Genomic DNA, 16,793 nt, shown 5'->3' on the forward strand with positions numbered 1-16,793 from the left:
AAGTAAGTCTATTTTTGTCTTTAAGTAATACATTTAAGTAAGTCTATTTTATCTTTAAGTAATACATGTAGGTCTATTTTATCTTTAAGTAATACGTGTAAGTCTATTTTATCTTTAAGTAATACATGTAAGTCTATTTTATCTTTAAGTAATACGTGTAAGTCTATTTTATCTTTAAGTAATTCATGTAAGTCTATTTTATCTTTAAGTAATACGTGTAAGTAAGTCTATTTTATTTTTAAGTAATACGTGTATGTCTATTCTATCTTTAAGTAATACGTGTAAGTCTATTTTATCTTTAAGTAATACATGTAAGTCTATTTTATCTTTAAGTAATACGTGTAAGTCTATTTTATCTTTAAGTAATTCATGTAAGTCTATTTTATCTTTAAGTAATACGTGTAAGTAAGTCTATTTTATCTTTAAGTAATACGTGTAAGTAAGTCTGTTTTATCTTTAAGTAATACGTGCAAGTCTATTTTATCTTTAAGTAATTTGTGTAAATAAGTCTATTTTATCTTTAAGTAATACGTGTAAGTAAGTCTGTTTTATCTTTAAGTAATACGTGTAAGTCTATTTTATCTTTAAGTAATACGTGTAAGTAAGTCTATTTTATCTTTAAGTAATACATGTAAGTAAGTCTATTTTATCTTTAAGTAGTACGTGTAAGTAAGTCTATTTTATCTTTAAGTAATAGGTGTAAGTCTGTTTTATCTTTAAGTAATACGTGTAAGTCTATTTTATCTTTAAGTAATACGTGTAAGTCTATTTTATCTTTAAGTAATACGTGTAAGTAAGTCTATTTTATCTTTAAGTAATACGTGTAAGTAAGTCTATTTTATCTTTAAGTAATACGTGTAAGTAAGTCTGTTTTATCTTTAAGTAATTTGTGTAAATAAGTCTATTTTATCTTTAAGTAATACGTGTAAGTAAGTCTGTTTTATCTTTAAGTAATACGTGCAAGTCTATTTTATCTTTAAGTAATACGTGTAAGTAAGTCTGTTTTATCTTTAAGTAATACATGCAAGTCTATTTTATCTTTAAGTAATACATGTAAGTAGGTCTGTTTTATCTTTAAGTAATACGTGCAAGTCTATTTTATCTTTAAGTAATACGTGTAAGTCTGTTTTATCTTTAAGTAATGCGTGTATGTCTATTTTATCTTTAAGTAATACGTGTAAGTAAGTCTGTTTTATCTTTAAGTAGTACGTGTAAGTAAGTCTATTTTATCTTTAAGTAATACGTGTAAGTCTGTTTTATCTTTAAGTATAACGTGTAAGTCTATTTTATCTTTAAGTAATACGTGTAAGTCTGTTTTATCTTTAAGTAATACATATAAGTCTATTTTATCTTTAAGTAATACGTGTAAGTTAGTCTATTTTATATTTAAGTCCATTTGATGATACATTAAAGATTAGTGCATTTCAGGTCCGCTGGCCAAATAAATTCAAAGGTCACTACAGATACAGCTCAGAGGGATTTTCCGATCTAGAAATGTGGTATGTGTTGACAGTATTAAGTTACTAAAGTTTGCAATTTATTATATACCAGCATGTTGAATCAATGCCCAACACATGATAACAAGTTGTTTCTAATCCAGTAAAATCCTTTCAGAAGAATGAGTAGGAGTGTGATGTGAGTAAAATTAATGAAATTCCAATACTGTTAAAACACCTGTGCAAAAAGATTGATAGAGAACATTAATTAGTAACTAGCTATTAACTTCCTCAGGTTTTATTTTGAACCTAACATGATGACTAAGATACCGCTAACATATTTTACATAGTTTTTGTTCAACCAATTTATCAATAGGAGCATGCTACGTGTTGGGAGCACAATACCACAATATGGAGTCGAAGCTAGGTCTGAGATCCTAATCAATAGTTATTCTCTTTGCCTAAACGATTAACAGATAATCAGCACATTTCAGACCTTGGACCAATGTCATTGTAATGGTCATTTTATGTTGGTAACTTGTGAATATATTGGCCAAAAAATCAATTTTTATGCTGGAGCTCAAAAAGGCCATTGTAGCATACACGTTTCTTTCGATTGATGTTTCATTGTTAAGCAGAAATTCTGCAATTAACATGAGCTGATTATACTTCACAGACTGATAACTATCAGCCTGTTTTTCACCATTTATTCTTCTACCAAATCATGATACCTTTGGAGACCTACTCCTACCTTGTAAATCCAGCCCTACCAGATACTACTTGTAGCTAAAGGGAGCGAAAGGTAAACCGCCGGCCTATCCGGCAGTCAGGCAGATTGAACTTCCCTTAGGTATATGACTTGGCAGCAAACCCTAAGAACATACCAGTTATTACTTCCGAAAAGAAGCACACTCTAGTCACGAGACACCTCACAAAAGCCAGAATTTAAGGTATACCACTACAAATTGGAGTTTTTCACTTCTAAGGAAAGTTTAATCCATCTATATTTTTAACTTTTTCTGTCACGACGAAGTTTTGCCTTTTCAGACTAATAACACTTTGTGGTCCTCACACATTTAGGTAGTGTAAGCGACTTCACATTAAGTTTGGGCTATACCTTTTTTAAACGTACAAGAACATAGCACTTATATAACTCATATATGTGTAAGTCCATTATGAACGGGTACATGTTGTTGAACAGGTACACATTGTTGAGTTTCTATTCCAAGGTATTCGTAGCGTCCAGTCCCAACTCAGTGTTTTTACTTGCATGGGCGGCCTATGGGCCTTTTCCTCCATAATATTTAGTGTCGCACCTACTCTGTACCTCTTTACAAGGGTACCTCAGTTTCTTTTTCTGAAAAAGTTTTATTCTGTTTAATGAAGACACCAGTGTACATTGCTGTATTTCTTCCACTCTGGTCGCATTTGTACAGGTCAGTGATCTATACACGTTTTATCCAGTCTCATCCTGTGCATGCCTGTTTCTATAGGCCATATGTAAGTCATGTTTTTCTGCATAAACTTTCTATAATATTTAACGAGCACTTAGTGGCTCGCACAGGTAGCATATGAGACTTCACAAGTTAGTTTTGGGCTACATTATGTATATTTGTGCATGTTTTTCTTCTTTTAAGAAGCTACTTTTATATGAATAATTCTGTTTTCTGGTACATACATGTGATTTGCATTTACAACAATATTCTTATTCTTGGAGTGCCATGTTTCAATCATTCTACTTGAATAGGCCATCCTCAACCTTTCCTACAGGTAGCGTTGTAACTGAGATAATTTGCTATCACTGTTTTCTAGGTAACCTTCTTTTGAAAATGCAGCCTCCCAGAACTCCATTGAGGATCTTTTCCACCTTTGGAGCTTTGTCCTACTCCACCCACTCCATCAATAACACAAGCTTCAGCATCTGTTTATCATACGATGGAACGGAAGATTCTGGTTTAAGTTACTGTTGCCTTTATTCTCTAACCCTCTGTTTAACATCCCGATGGATGACGTTCCCAAACAAGCCATCAAGGATAGATATTTCCCTCCCTCCTACAACCATGGCGTCAATTCATGGATAGTACTGGAAATCAACAAAAGGACCCAAGGACCACTCATAGGACACAAACCTCTGAAAGCCGCCCTGTCGAAGCTTCACCTGTCGAAAGTCAGTTTTTTCGCATACCAAGCGGATACAGCACCGAGAGGGTTCTATCGTTTGTTCCACACTTTTTCTTGGTCCCAATGGCAGATGGCTCTCTACATCTGGTAATTGGTCTAATCTCCCACAATGCATTAATTTATGTTCTCTGGTTCCCACTGGCAATGCCACAGAGATTTTTGAACGCTATCCATGACAGAGACTTTGCCATTACTATGGATTAGATGGCACATACTGTTGTGTCTCTGTTCACAAGAATCCCATGACATTCCTGCAATTCACCTACAACATCATATACTAATTCATGCATTCCAACTGGGGCTCCACGTCGGCATCTGGGTCTTTGCTTGTCTGATGAATCGAGTAATGGCGCATGTCCAGACCATTTCTATGGCACCAACTTCAAGTTACCTGGAAGACATCCTGCAGGAACATCATGAGTTAGCTCTAACAAGACATGATAACCCTTGTTACCAATCTGGACTTCTCATCAACATGGAAAAATCCAAGCTAGTGCCATCTCACCGATTTGTTCACCTAGTTGTGGAGTTAAATACACAGGCAACATATTTTGTCTCCCTCAGGATTGGGGAGTGAAACGACCCGTGGTAGCACCTTCCTTTCATGGAAATTCTGTCCACATGGGAATCCCTTCACCTGCTAGGCTTGCTCAATCCAGACATGGTCCTAGGTTGCCTTCTTCTTCATGTCTACTGTTTCTTCTGCACAAAAGTCTTCAAGTTTGCCCACTGGACCATCCTTTCACCATCAGCACTCAACTGAGGCACCATCTATGAAATTGGAATCTAACGACAGGTATACATCTACATGTCCAACTGCTCAATATTACAGTCTATACCGATGCAAGTATGGAAGGCTGGGGATCCCGCCTACTACCATCTTTTTGGGACGCCAGTGGCGCACGTTCTCCCCAGTAATGGCATCTTCATATCAATAATTCTGGAGAGGATGGCCGTTGTGAAAACCTTTCATCGGTGGCAGGAATATGGTAGTCTCTCAATAATTGGTGGCCCTCGGGACCAAAGGTTTTGCAAATTAGTGACATCAGCAGATTATCTGGCAATCATTAATATTCTAATAAAAGAATGCTAGTTCTTGCATATTTAAGAGTACAGTATGTAGGTGTAATGTAAATACCATATTTATTTATTATTCATTAAATATGTGATTTTGTTTTGCCTCATCAATAAAAATCAATTTTTAGCCACATATTCCCTCCACTTCTCAATACATATGATGTCCACAGCTGTACAAGATGGTTGTTGTTCAGTATAATGCAAAGTTGATTCCAGAGCATCCTTTCCCTCACAGTGGTTCATTTTTGGCACTGTCATCTCGTCCCCATCCCTCCCTTGATCCTAATCATTCTCATCTTCGTTCTGCATGAATTTAACTATTTCTGTGTCATCCACATTTTCATTTTACAAAAAGTAATCGCATTTCATCCATTCTTCTAGATCGGCTTCATCTAAATCTTAATTCTCTAACTTCTGCTTAACATCTTGCAACAAATTTTATTCTTCAGCTTTGTTTTACATCTCATCCTCATCTTTACATTTGATATCGGGTCAAAGTTTTCTCAAAGACTACAACAATGTTGAGCTCAGAAATTCAGTCTGAGTTTAAGTTGCCATGCATGCCACTTCCTTTTTTGTTGATCGTTTCTCAAGATTCCAAGAAAAATGTACAACACCATTTTCTTTCTGTATCTTCACTTCAAACATTCAATAATGCCAAGATCAGTTGTTTGCACTACAGAAGTCACAGACGATGGTAAAAACATTGATTTAAATTTTCCTTTTTGAAGCATGTCATAGTTCGGATATGGTGGTGCATGATCGAGTAAAATAAAGGCCTTCTGTGGCAAATTTGTACTTTTCAGATGTTTTTTCATGGAAGGAACAAACATAGGTGGAAACCATTCATGACACAAATCTGCATTTATCCATGCTGATTTCTGTGAATGGCAGTAGACCGGCAAGGCATCGCGGTTAATATTTTTTAACACCCGCAGATTCGCAGATTTACTGCTGACAAAAAGGGGCAACTTGTTACACTTATGCTTGCCGCAGTAGTGACCCTTTCTTTCTTAACCTTGTAACCCTTGCTTTCAAGTGTTTTCACTGTAACATTTTTAAATTCAGCCCTGTTGCACCCATGTTGTGGACCTGTTCCCGACTAAGCTCCTCCTTTTTTTATAAATGGCTTAAATTCGATTATAATCTTGTGAGCTGCATCTTCATCGGCTGATAACTTTCCTCCTGATATGCTTAAAAGATTAATTCCATAGCCAGCAATGAAAATTTTACGTGAATGGATATTTTGTGGAGTGTGAGCACTTATTCTTTTAACAACAGTCCACTGAGTGGGGTTCCTCAATGCCTTTCTTGCATGCACCATACCATTGCAAGCTTGCCAGATTATTTTTTTTTGACAGCTACGAACAGTGGTTTATCCAACTACCAGATCATTGGAAATCTTAGTCATAGCTTCACCTTTGGTCAATCTGTCAAGCGCGTCGAGTTTATCATTGAAAGTTTAAAAAAACATGTTTCCTTTCTCCACTCATAATGCAAAGGGCTAATAGCCATGAAATCTATATAAAAAATATGTGCAACTCTACACCGTTCAATTAAATTCACACAGATAAAAGAATGAATAAAAACTGACTAGCGGTTGAATAATAATGACATGCCAACAGGTTCCAAGAGGTTGAAGCATGAATCATAACAGTGTGCACATATTGTATTGCTTACATAAGCTCGGTAAAATAATGAAAAAATGAGGTTCAAAGGGACCACCATTTACCCAGCACCGCATATCATCAAGTGGTAAATTAAATAGAGTCTACTGTATTTTCTTGGCAAAGAAATTCTCATTCTTTTCTACAACTCTTCAGTGGTGATATATCTCAATCAGCAAGGAGGAACCCAATCCCACAGTAGTGCTGTATCTAAAACAACAAGGAGGGACCCAGTACCAGACCTTTTCTGAAGCAGTTTTGTCATCAACAAAGCCACATACTTGTTTGCTATATCACAGGATGCCTCAATGTATTAGCCTACTCTTTGTCACAGAACAATCAAGTAGTATGGTCTCTCCATCTCTCGCATCTGACTCAGATCTGTACACAATGGGACCTAAGGTTGGTGAGCCTGTTTGCGAGAAGTTGAAATTCCAAACTTTCTTCCTTTATCTCTCCAGTTTCAGACTCGACAGCTTGGGCAGTTGATGCCCAGTCATTGAATTCGACCAACCTGAACACGTACACCTACCCTCCAATGTCTGATTCAAAAAGTGATAAAGAAAGCAAGGGAATCAGCCTGTCGCCTCATCCTCAACACACGACTCTAGTGGGAGTTGTGCATCAATGACCTCATCACTATTGCATTAGAAACCCTGCATAAAATTTGGGGTTTCCTTCATCTGCTGAACCAAACACAATGGCAGTTGTTTAATCCTTGTCCAAAGCTGCCGAATCAGCATGTCTGGATCATCTCAAACAGGCTGTTAAACTTAAACAATTGTCACAAGCCATCTTGGGTGTGACGGCTCTCCACTCTGAAAGCATATCAGGAAAATGGTACATTTTAATTCATTGGTTTATATGGGAACAGAAGAGATAGTTATTTAAACATGTTCATGTTAGGATTACACAAAAGAAATATATAATTGTCAAAAAAGTAAAAAGAAAGATAAAAGTAGATTTTTACGGTGAATCATTCAGCATTTTGCAAAGTGATGTATACTATTTTGTTGAATGCTTTAAATGGTCATAAGCATGCAAACTTTACTAAATAGGTTGATATTAGTTTTGCATAGGAAATATTCAGAAGCAAGAATCCAAAACTCATTAACTTAGGTAGTAAGGGTGAAACTTGAGCTAAGGAACACAGTATTAAAACGACTTACGTATACAATTGTCCAACACATTTACAACAATGATGGCACAATTATTTACAAGAATGATGACCACTTCCCACTTTGCAGCACATGACTTAACATGATTGAAACATGCAAGTTCCTCTTTCCAACGTGAGCATCGATGCCAGAGGTGAGATTTTTTTTGTATGGTGATATGTTGAATTTCGTAGGAGAATATTATATATATTGATGTATTTCCTAAGGTGTGCAAAGTATTGAATTCAGTTTATAAAAATGGATGGGGTTCAATATCCATCTCAATGTTATGTCATGCTGAAAAGGCATGATGATGAAAGGAAGCCACATTGGGTGTCCATGGCCATAGGCTTCCTATTAAGATATCAGATAGTATATGATTGTTAAGCGCAGAATGATCACAAAATTGAACACTTTTCTTTATTTTGGCAATGGATGAAATGTAATGTAATGCTTGAATGGCTGTGCCAGATAGTGGGATTAAATGATGCTAATCATTAAAGAAAATAAATGCCATGAAATTTTATCTTTTTATTGTGCTTACTCCAAATTCTTACGGACAATCACTTATGATCTCTTCATGATTGCATGGTGCAAAAGGGGAGACACATTAAAATTTCACTTCATCAACAGTTATAGATGTATAGCTGTAATTATGCAATGTCTGTTTTATTAAAAATTAAGATGAGAATGTCTACCAAAATAATTTCTGGTTAATACTAATATTAATTCAATTATGCAATGTAGAATAAATAATTTATTTGGTAACCTCGCTGTTATGATATATAAAGCACATAAGGAAAGAAAGGATTCAGAAAACAAGATCTAAGTGGCAAGGAACTCTTCATCCCCATGAACATAATAATAGATTTGTCTCCTAATAATGTATATCATCCAATATTAGCTACATATGCAGGTGGTCTTGTACACTGGCATTTGGGTGCAGTGGTGAAATATGGGCCAGTGACATTCACTTACCAATAACAGAAAAGAGTGATAACAACAAGCTCTGTAAAATGTAACAAAAACTTTATTTCCCTTGAACACAAAGTGAAAAATGAGAAGAAAAGAACTTACGGTATTGCAAATTAAATCCAAATTATATTGCAAGGATTAAAAAACACAAGTTCTATCAATAAAACGTTCTAAGTAAATCCCAGTTCAAATCCCAATGAAATTCAAGATGGAAGGTGATGATGTCTGTAATAACCTGTGAAGTGTAGATGTGTCAACAGTCTCTTGTTGAATCACAGAAAATAATATTTCAGTTTTGAATTTTTTATAAATTCCAGTGAATGATGAAGAATTATATCAGAGCACTTTTGTATTTCCTGGGAAAATAATAAGTTGAATTCAATAATGTGTTCAATAAAAATTCATCCCAAACTGGTCACAAAATAACACAACTTAAAGTGCTAGGTGTTAGAGCACAACTGTTCAAATTCTGACAGTTGCAAGATAATATAGTTCTGTGTTTGACCTCAGGTCACAAATTAGCACTGTCTAAAAACAACCATTCCTTAATGGAAAATAACTTTCTAACATGATATAATGAGCCTTGTTTATTTAAAACATAAAAGCCTATCAAATTCACTTTGATTTCTCCAAAACCCTGACCCAAATCAACATGTTTACATAAATGAAATAAAAATGTCAATTAGGTCAAACAGAAATTAACTCAATATTGGACACGGTCAAGTCCAATAAACATTGTTACATTACAGTAGCATGTAATGTAATTAAAAAAAATTAAAACCAACAGACAAATAATTAAATAGACATAACAATATATTAAAAATATACATAACAGTATATTTTTAAATTAACAGACAAATAATTAAATATACATATATACCCATCAATCTTAACATATATATATATATATATATATATATATATATATATATATATATAGATATTATGTTAAGATTGATGGAGAGAAAGCAAGGGAGAAAGAGAGAGAGCGTTTTGCATTAAATGGTCTTTATAAAGTAGACTGCATACTTTAAATTTAATTGATCTTTGTATTTTGCAGTAATCAACACAATGTTCAAGTGGAGAATCAGAAGCCAGAACTTCATGGATATAATCCAACATTAGACCTGTCAAGCTCAAAACAAGTACCAGCACAAAAAAACCAGGATAAGGATAACGTCCCAGAGGTAATTACATTCATGAGTTCGCATATATGGCTGGTATAATCCTTAGCCCTCTGTTATAAATAAAGACATTATTTCGGTAAGAACTATTGCAGTTATTATGCGTTCGGAATATGATCATCTAATTGAACATATGTCTTCTGGCATGTATTAATTTCAGCTTGTTTAGATTTTCTGTACGATGAGAAAATTGTTTATGTTTTTATTTACATGTGATCTGCTACATTGATAATAGCAATCAGTATCAGCTTCGAACATTTACAACCCACGTTTCTGTGGGAATATGAACCCTAACACGGCCATTTTTATTAAGCTTACCAGGTAGGTAAATATGCAGTCGTATCCTTCAATGCATTTTAAACACAGGTTATTCCAAATTATTCCTTTATTTGTTGTCAGAGACTTGAAACCTCATCTACTTCCATTGATGTGCAGAATGAACCAAAGATAATCCGGAAAATATCAGGTGCTGAAGGTATGTGTATGTTGTACGCTATGAAGCTCACCACCTCCCTGCCCAACGCACCTGTTACTCTGTGTTAGAGGAACATCTTCATCTAACAATATATGTGAGTGTACTCGTTGCTTTTAAATCCTTGGTTGCTCACAAGAAATCTCTTGTTCTTCAGTTTACTCTCCTTGAACCATATCCCTTCAATGCTGGTTCATCACAAGGGGGATTTAGATGGGGAATTCTGTTAGCTTCTCTTGGTGGCACTGGTGCATAATGTTTACATGCAGATCCTTTTTGGCAGCTTCCTCCAGTCTTCTGAAGAAAGAAACTTTGTCTCCAGCGGTTCTTCGGCACCATCTGGAGACAACTTAGGGGCATTCACATACATGTCTATGGTACTGTTATCGGAGTTGCTGCAAAAAAAATGATTGACCATATGTAAAATCCTTATAAGAGTTGATCGTCTGGAGTCAGAGCCGCTCTTATGAGGTGTCCTTCCCTCGGGGTTTTATCTTAATCATTCTTTGTTGGAAGATGTTTAGGGAGATGCAGTATGGTGTTCACAAACTACTTTCTTGTCCTGTCATCTTTGATTCTTGCATGCACCAGCCGAAATGACACAAACGTTTTTGAATCAAATAAGTTTACACCCCAAAGCTATAAATATTTTATGACTTTACTCTGATTTAGAACTGATAAAGAATATAAAATGACAATTGAGCATTTTTATTAATTCGCAAATATCAAAGAACATCCAACTGCATCACAATTGTCTCCAAACTCGATCACCACAGAGGAAACCAGAAAAACAACTCCACATAAATCAACCAGTTAAACAACATATGTGCCAGCAATATCTACCACCTCTAACATGCCATTTATTGTGGCCACTATCAATACCAAAATGGTGTTTGCTATGATGACAAGTACTGATACTGAAACAACACAGCTGTGGATGACAAATGGACGACCAATACTACAGCGGCAATAAAAAAATAGCCATAGAGTTGCTGATCATTACAAGCACCGTTATCCTATCAAAAGACTCTGCAATCAATATGAAAACAGCAACAAGAAAGTATGCAGGTATCAATGTAATGTATTTAATACAACATTGACGGAGATATCCGATGTATAATGTCTTTTATGTGAACACAAGTAAAAAGTGGTTGGATGTACATAACAGTAGCTGCAGATAGTCATCATGAAAGAAATCAATTATTACCAGTTTGTGGATTAAGGGTTCTTTACTTTAAGTAGTCTCAGTTGGATATACGAGTCCCATTAAGAGATGGTACATGAATTGCCATATAAACCTACATTCTCAAATGCTACGAAAAATTAACAGAATGTTTCATACAGAATCAATACACACTGTAGCTTTTCTCTCTTTAAAGGTAGGGAGGGAAGAGGTCTTTTCTCTCTAGGGAGGGAAGAGGTCTTTTCTCTCTAGGGAGGGAAGAGGTCTTTTCTCTCTAGAGAGGGAAGAGGTTTTTAAAGGCAAACATGGGTCAGTAAGACTACGATATTTTACAATATGACCTTAAAACATTGAAACTCACAATCGTGAATATAAGACTAACTCACAAATAGATAACACATCATGATGTAATGTAAGGCAGAGTATTGTGTCCATTAATTGGTGATTATGATGAGAGGCTATGCAATTAAGATGCCACTCAAGGCAGAAAGACCCTTTAAGGAGACTCAGAAAACAATGCATACAAATATATTTGTGTAATACAAGGTAGTAGTTTTATGTGTTCAAGATCACTTAAATACAATCACTAAGAAATATATAAACTCAGTTACACAAATTTCAGTGGGTGTAAGAAAGGTCAATGCAAGTCCGTTGCAGAATTACATTTGAAAATATCAAAATGTTTTTGGTTCCCTATTTCTTCATAGCAGATATAGTTGTCGTCATTGTCCTGGAAATCCTAAAACAGTGCTATGAATGATTTTCATATGGAAATGATGATTATTGGAATTTATGCGGTACATTCTATAATTTTGAGCTTGTGGTATAGCATTTGGGATTCTTTGGGATTTAGTTAACCAAATGTTAAGTTTCTTCTTAATTTTCACTTTGTATTTGAGGAAAATAAATTATTTGTTGATTTTAAAACAATTGTTGGGCTGGCATAGTTATGTGACATAGTTTAAGACCTAGAGTCGCACCAACGAACACAAATACACACGCACACAAATTATATACAGAGGAAGGGAGAGATATAAGTTGGATTCTACACGAGAATGCTTGATAAATTACTAACCTAAGAGCCAAGGGTGAACCGCACCCATTGCCTGCCTGTAAGCACCAACCCCATTACTATCTCGACCTTGCACACTTAAAAAAATAATGCTCTTAGTCGGTGATATAGGATTTCGTGTGTAGACACATCCTCATCTTGACCTCGTAATTGATTCACATCTAAGTTCACAATCTTTTCGGATTCTGAAGATAATAATCAAAGTATATGAATCAAATCTAGATGATGACAAATATACACTAAATATTTACATATAATATCAGCATAATGGATGCAACTGATAAGTTATGAACAACCTGGGGGCCATTACCTTGTTATGTTATGATCAAACAGCAGAGAAAGAATAATACATTGTACATTGCAGGAAGAACTGTTTGTATATAAGGAAGCATAATAAATAATGTTTGTGTCCAGATTTTAGGCTTGCAGCTTATTTTAGGTGAGTGTGGCAGTTTGGTGTGGAAATAAAATAGTCTGGAAATCCTTTCTTGACAATTTGATGATGCTAGATGATGTTGGTGGCATAATGTGGAATCTTCTTTCAAGTGTATACCTTAGTGTTTTATATATATATATATATATATATATATCATAGTGTGCAATGCTAAAAGAAGATAAGTATGGTAAATTAAACAAAGCTCACTACGAATCTTAAACTCAAATAGACTCATATAAAATGCATGTAGGCACATTACTATACTAATTAAAAATGGATATATCAGCTTCAATTATATTTGTTAAATTTGTTTCTTCAGGTGCACCAGTGATATTTCGTCAGATAAAGAACATATTTTACAACGAGAAAGATATATTAGGTCATGGATGTAACGGAACCATTGTATACAGGTATGATGTAGAATTATATACAGGTATGCTCTAGAATTGTATACAGGTATGCTCTAGAATTGTATACAGGTATGATCTAGAACTGAATACAGGTATGATCTAGAATTGTATACAGGTATGCTCTAAAACAATTATCCAGTCCATGCATGATGATATTGGCCAAAATCAAATATTTTGTTCAAAATTACCTTCACTATACCTGCAGATTCTGACTTATTTCCATATCAAATGGATGCTTAGTGGTCAATGATGACCATAGTGTACTAGCATTTCTTGCATTCAGTAGTCCGGCAAAAGTACCCGGAAATGAACTTTGTAGTCCTGTCTAAATGCAGTAGCCCAGATAATTGGACGCTATTTTTGTTCAGAATTACTTTTAATTTATGATTTTAACAGTTGCGCCTGTCTGTTATCCCCAGCCAATAATTAAACACACAAGTTTTCTCTGACCTCAAAACTGAGATTTTTAGTATGAAAGATGTTCATTCCATATTTGTCCATTTTCCATTATCTCCATGCCCTTACCTTATTACGTTGCATATATTTTAACTGCATAAACTGTTGTCGGACCAGGGTAAGTACTTAAATAACATACATCATCTGTAAATTAACATCCAAATGATATTTCTGACAGATTAATATTAAGTAATAAACTCATTCGAAAGCCATTGTTTCTTTCTTTGGTTTGGTTTTGTGAGTTTATCACCATTTCTGCTCTGAATACATTACCCAGTCATAATACCTTTGGAGAACAATTGCTTCCTAGCAAATCTAGCACTACTTCTAACTAAGGTGAGATACAAGTTGTCTGCCCATTAGGTATAAGACTTTGCTGCAAAGTTTAAGAACCTCTCATTTACTACATCCGCTCATTCCAGGAAGCACACTCTCATCACAAGAGGTCTCGCATAAGCCAGAATATACATAGAAGACATCCTATTAGAAGTTGGAGGATTTTTTTCACTTCTAAGGAAAGTATACTTCATGTATATTTCCAGCTGTTTCTCTTCCTATGCCAACAAAGTGCTGCCTGTACAATTTGATAATACTTTGTCGTCATCACACATTTAGGTACTTGCACGTGGAGCAATCAGTTCATGCTATAATTGTTTTGTATGTGCAAGTCTCGAGCATTTATAAAAGGTCCTAATTCATGTTTAATTCCATTATGAACGGGCACATATTGGTGAGTTTCTGTTCCAAAGCATTCATAGCGTCCGGATGCCAACTTCAATGTTTACTTGTACAGAAGGTCCATTGGCCATTTTCCCTACAGACAATTGTATCATAATCAATATTGTCACACCTACTTTGGACAATATCTATGATGGCTCCTCAATTCCAGTTAATGCTGTCCACACGGGAGATTTCACCACAGGACTTAAGAGACGCATTCCTTTTCACAAGGCTTCCAGTTTGCTCATGTGATTCACCTACAACATCATATATCAGTTCAGGGCACCTCATTTTGACTCAAAATCAGCCCCTGGGTCTTCACTCGTCTGATGAATCGAGTAACATCACATGTCCAGAACATTTCTATGATGGCAACATTAAGTTACCTGGACGACATCTGCACAAACATCATTTGAGTTATATCTAAACCGGACATGACAACCCTTATTACAGTGCTTACCAGACTAGGATTTTCATCAACAATAAAAAATGATTAGTCTGTCCCAAAGGAAGCTATAAGTTTACCCACTGGACTTGCCACTGCCTATCTGCAAACATTTGAGTCACAGTCTTTAGAATGGGGCATCCATCTTGGCTCAATGTGGGTATTATAGGGGCCAGAGATGGTATCTTTGGGATATGGGGATGTACCTCCCTCCCCCTCTTACCTATTCTCCATAGGTATTATGATTGGGTAACAAGTTCCACAACTTGGCTTAAGGGACAAATTAAGAATATAAAAAACATACACTGTATTACTTTATGTTTTTCCTGGTGTCAGGATAATGTGACTGGGTGGGACATCATACTACATGTCTGTGGCATGATGCCCCAGTGCTAGACATTACAATAAACTGCCACTCTGCAGACATTGTAGCGATATGACTAAAAAATTGTCAAAGCTGCGTTCAAAATCTTAATCACACACACACACACACACACACACACTATTTTATAAATCATGGCAATCTGTCATGAGATTTAGCTATTGTCATTAAAAGTATTTAAACTTTGAATAACACAGCATGAATAAAGACAAACATTAACATTGAAAAAGAGCCTCTACAATATTTTGCCACATTAGACAGAATGTATCATATTTTTTATTATCTTTAGAAGTAATTCAATTGATTCTGATCTCCTGTAAAATTTTGCTGGCTACCATTTCACTAAAACGTAAAATAATACAAACATTTGCATAACTTTATATGTGGGCACCTTTAAATATGATTTGAGAAGAATTGACAGAAACCAATGAGGCACTGAAGTCTTTTCAGTATTTGACAAAATATGGTGATGTGCCGTCAAATTCGGAATAGGTACAAAACCTGGAGATTCAACTGAAGTAATTGTTTTAGTAACAAATGCAAGTGGTCTTCAAACTGGATGACTTAGTGTATCTCAGTTAGTAGTACCACAGTATTACCACAAAACAATTTCACTGTGATCTACAGTTTACATGTCCATAGCTAGGTCAAGTTTTGCAGGTAATCAACAAAACAAGTAGGTGTCTTTTAGCTTCTTGCATTCATAATGCTATACCATGATTCCTGTAATTTTGTGAGTTATTGTATCCTGGCGTGTACTACAAACGTAGCATAGTGCGAACATATTTTAGTCCTTACTGCATTGGTTTCAGACTCAAATACTTCTTATCGTAGAATCCTTAAAATTGATGATTGTATGCATCTGCATTAATACCATACTGTTTCAGCAGAAGAAGGTAATTGCAATATTTTACTAATTAATTTATTTACATGCTCATTACCACATTGGTGCTTCATTCACTGTGTATTACTTCTGTATCTTAAATACAGCAACATTGCAAGATGATGTAGGTCAGAAAGTACTATACCATGATTTTAAAGCAGCTTGCTGTTATCCATATTTTACATTGCTATGAGTTTGGTTCAGTTTTACAGTTCATGCTGTACTCCATAAGCAGTCTCTCTTAGCAGCACATGAATACCAACAAGAGTCACTGTGGCTGATATTCAAGATGTTACTGGAAAAATACTTAAGTTGCTGAATTTAGCTCATGACCATGCAAAGTTTTGTCATGTCCCGTTTATATTATTTTATATACAATCATGAAATATGGGATGCATCTTTATTACCTATGTATCATGCTTTACTGGTTAGGTTTTAGCTCATGTTAATAGGACTGTCATAGCATGTTAACATGGATACTCTCCTACAAAGAGTCACAAAACAGGGTGAGTGAATGAATTGTGATAAATTCTGCATCCTTATTGCCAAAATAGGCCTATGTAGCCTATATTTTATCATCATTGACTTTATTCATATTTTGTGTTCAAAGTTTATTTCTTGGGTATATTATATGCTCCAGTCATCAGTCTTGATAAT

The 16,793-nt window shown here is 35.1% G+C and overlaps 1 protein-coding gene across 7 annotated transcripts in view; it reads left to right on the forward strand.

Annotated features, from left to right (window-relative positions):
• Positions 1 to 16,793, forward strand: part of LOC149791320 (uncharacterized) — a 163,660-nt gene that overhangs the window by 93,699 nt on the left and 53,168 nt on the right. For all 7 annotated transcript variants that reach the window (XM_089969849.1, XM_089969848.1, XM_089969852.1 and 4 more), the window contains 4 exons: positions 1,429 to 1,499; positions 9,554 to 9,680; positions 10,077 to 10,152; positions 13,160 to 13,250. In XM_089969849.1, the coding sequence (XP_089825975.1) occupies positions 1,429 to 1,499; positions 9,554 to 9,680; positions 10,077 to 10,152; positions 13,160 to 13,250 (365 nt within the window). The remainder of the gene's footprint in view (positions 1 to 1,428; positions 1,500 to 9,553; positions 9,681 to 10,076; positions 10,153 to 13,159; positions 13,251 to 16,793) is intronic.

The sequence above is a fragment of the Sinohyriopsis cumingii genome, chromosome 9 (genome assembly GCF_028554795.1).
Source record: "Sinohyriopsis cumingii isolate HCF-2022 chromosome 9, ASM2855479v2, whole genome shotgun sequence".
Classification (NCBI taxonomy): Eukaryota; Metazoa; Mollusca; class Bivalvia; order Unionida; family Unionidae; genus Sinohyriopsis; species Sinohyriopsis cumingii.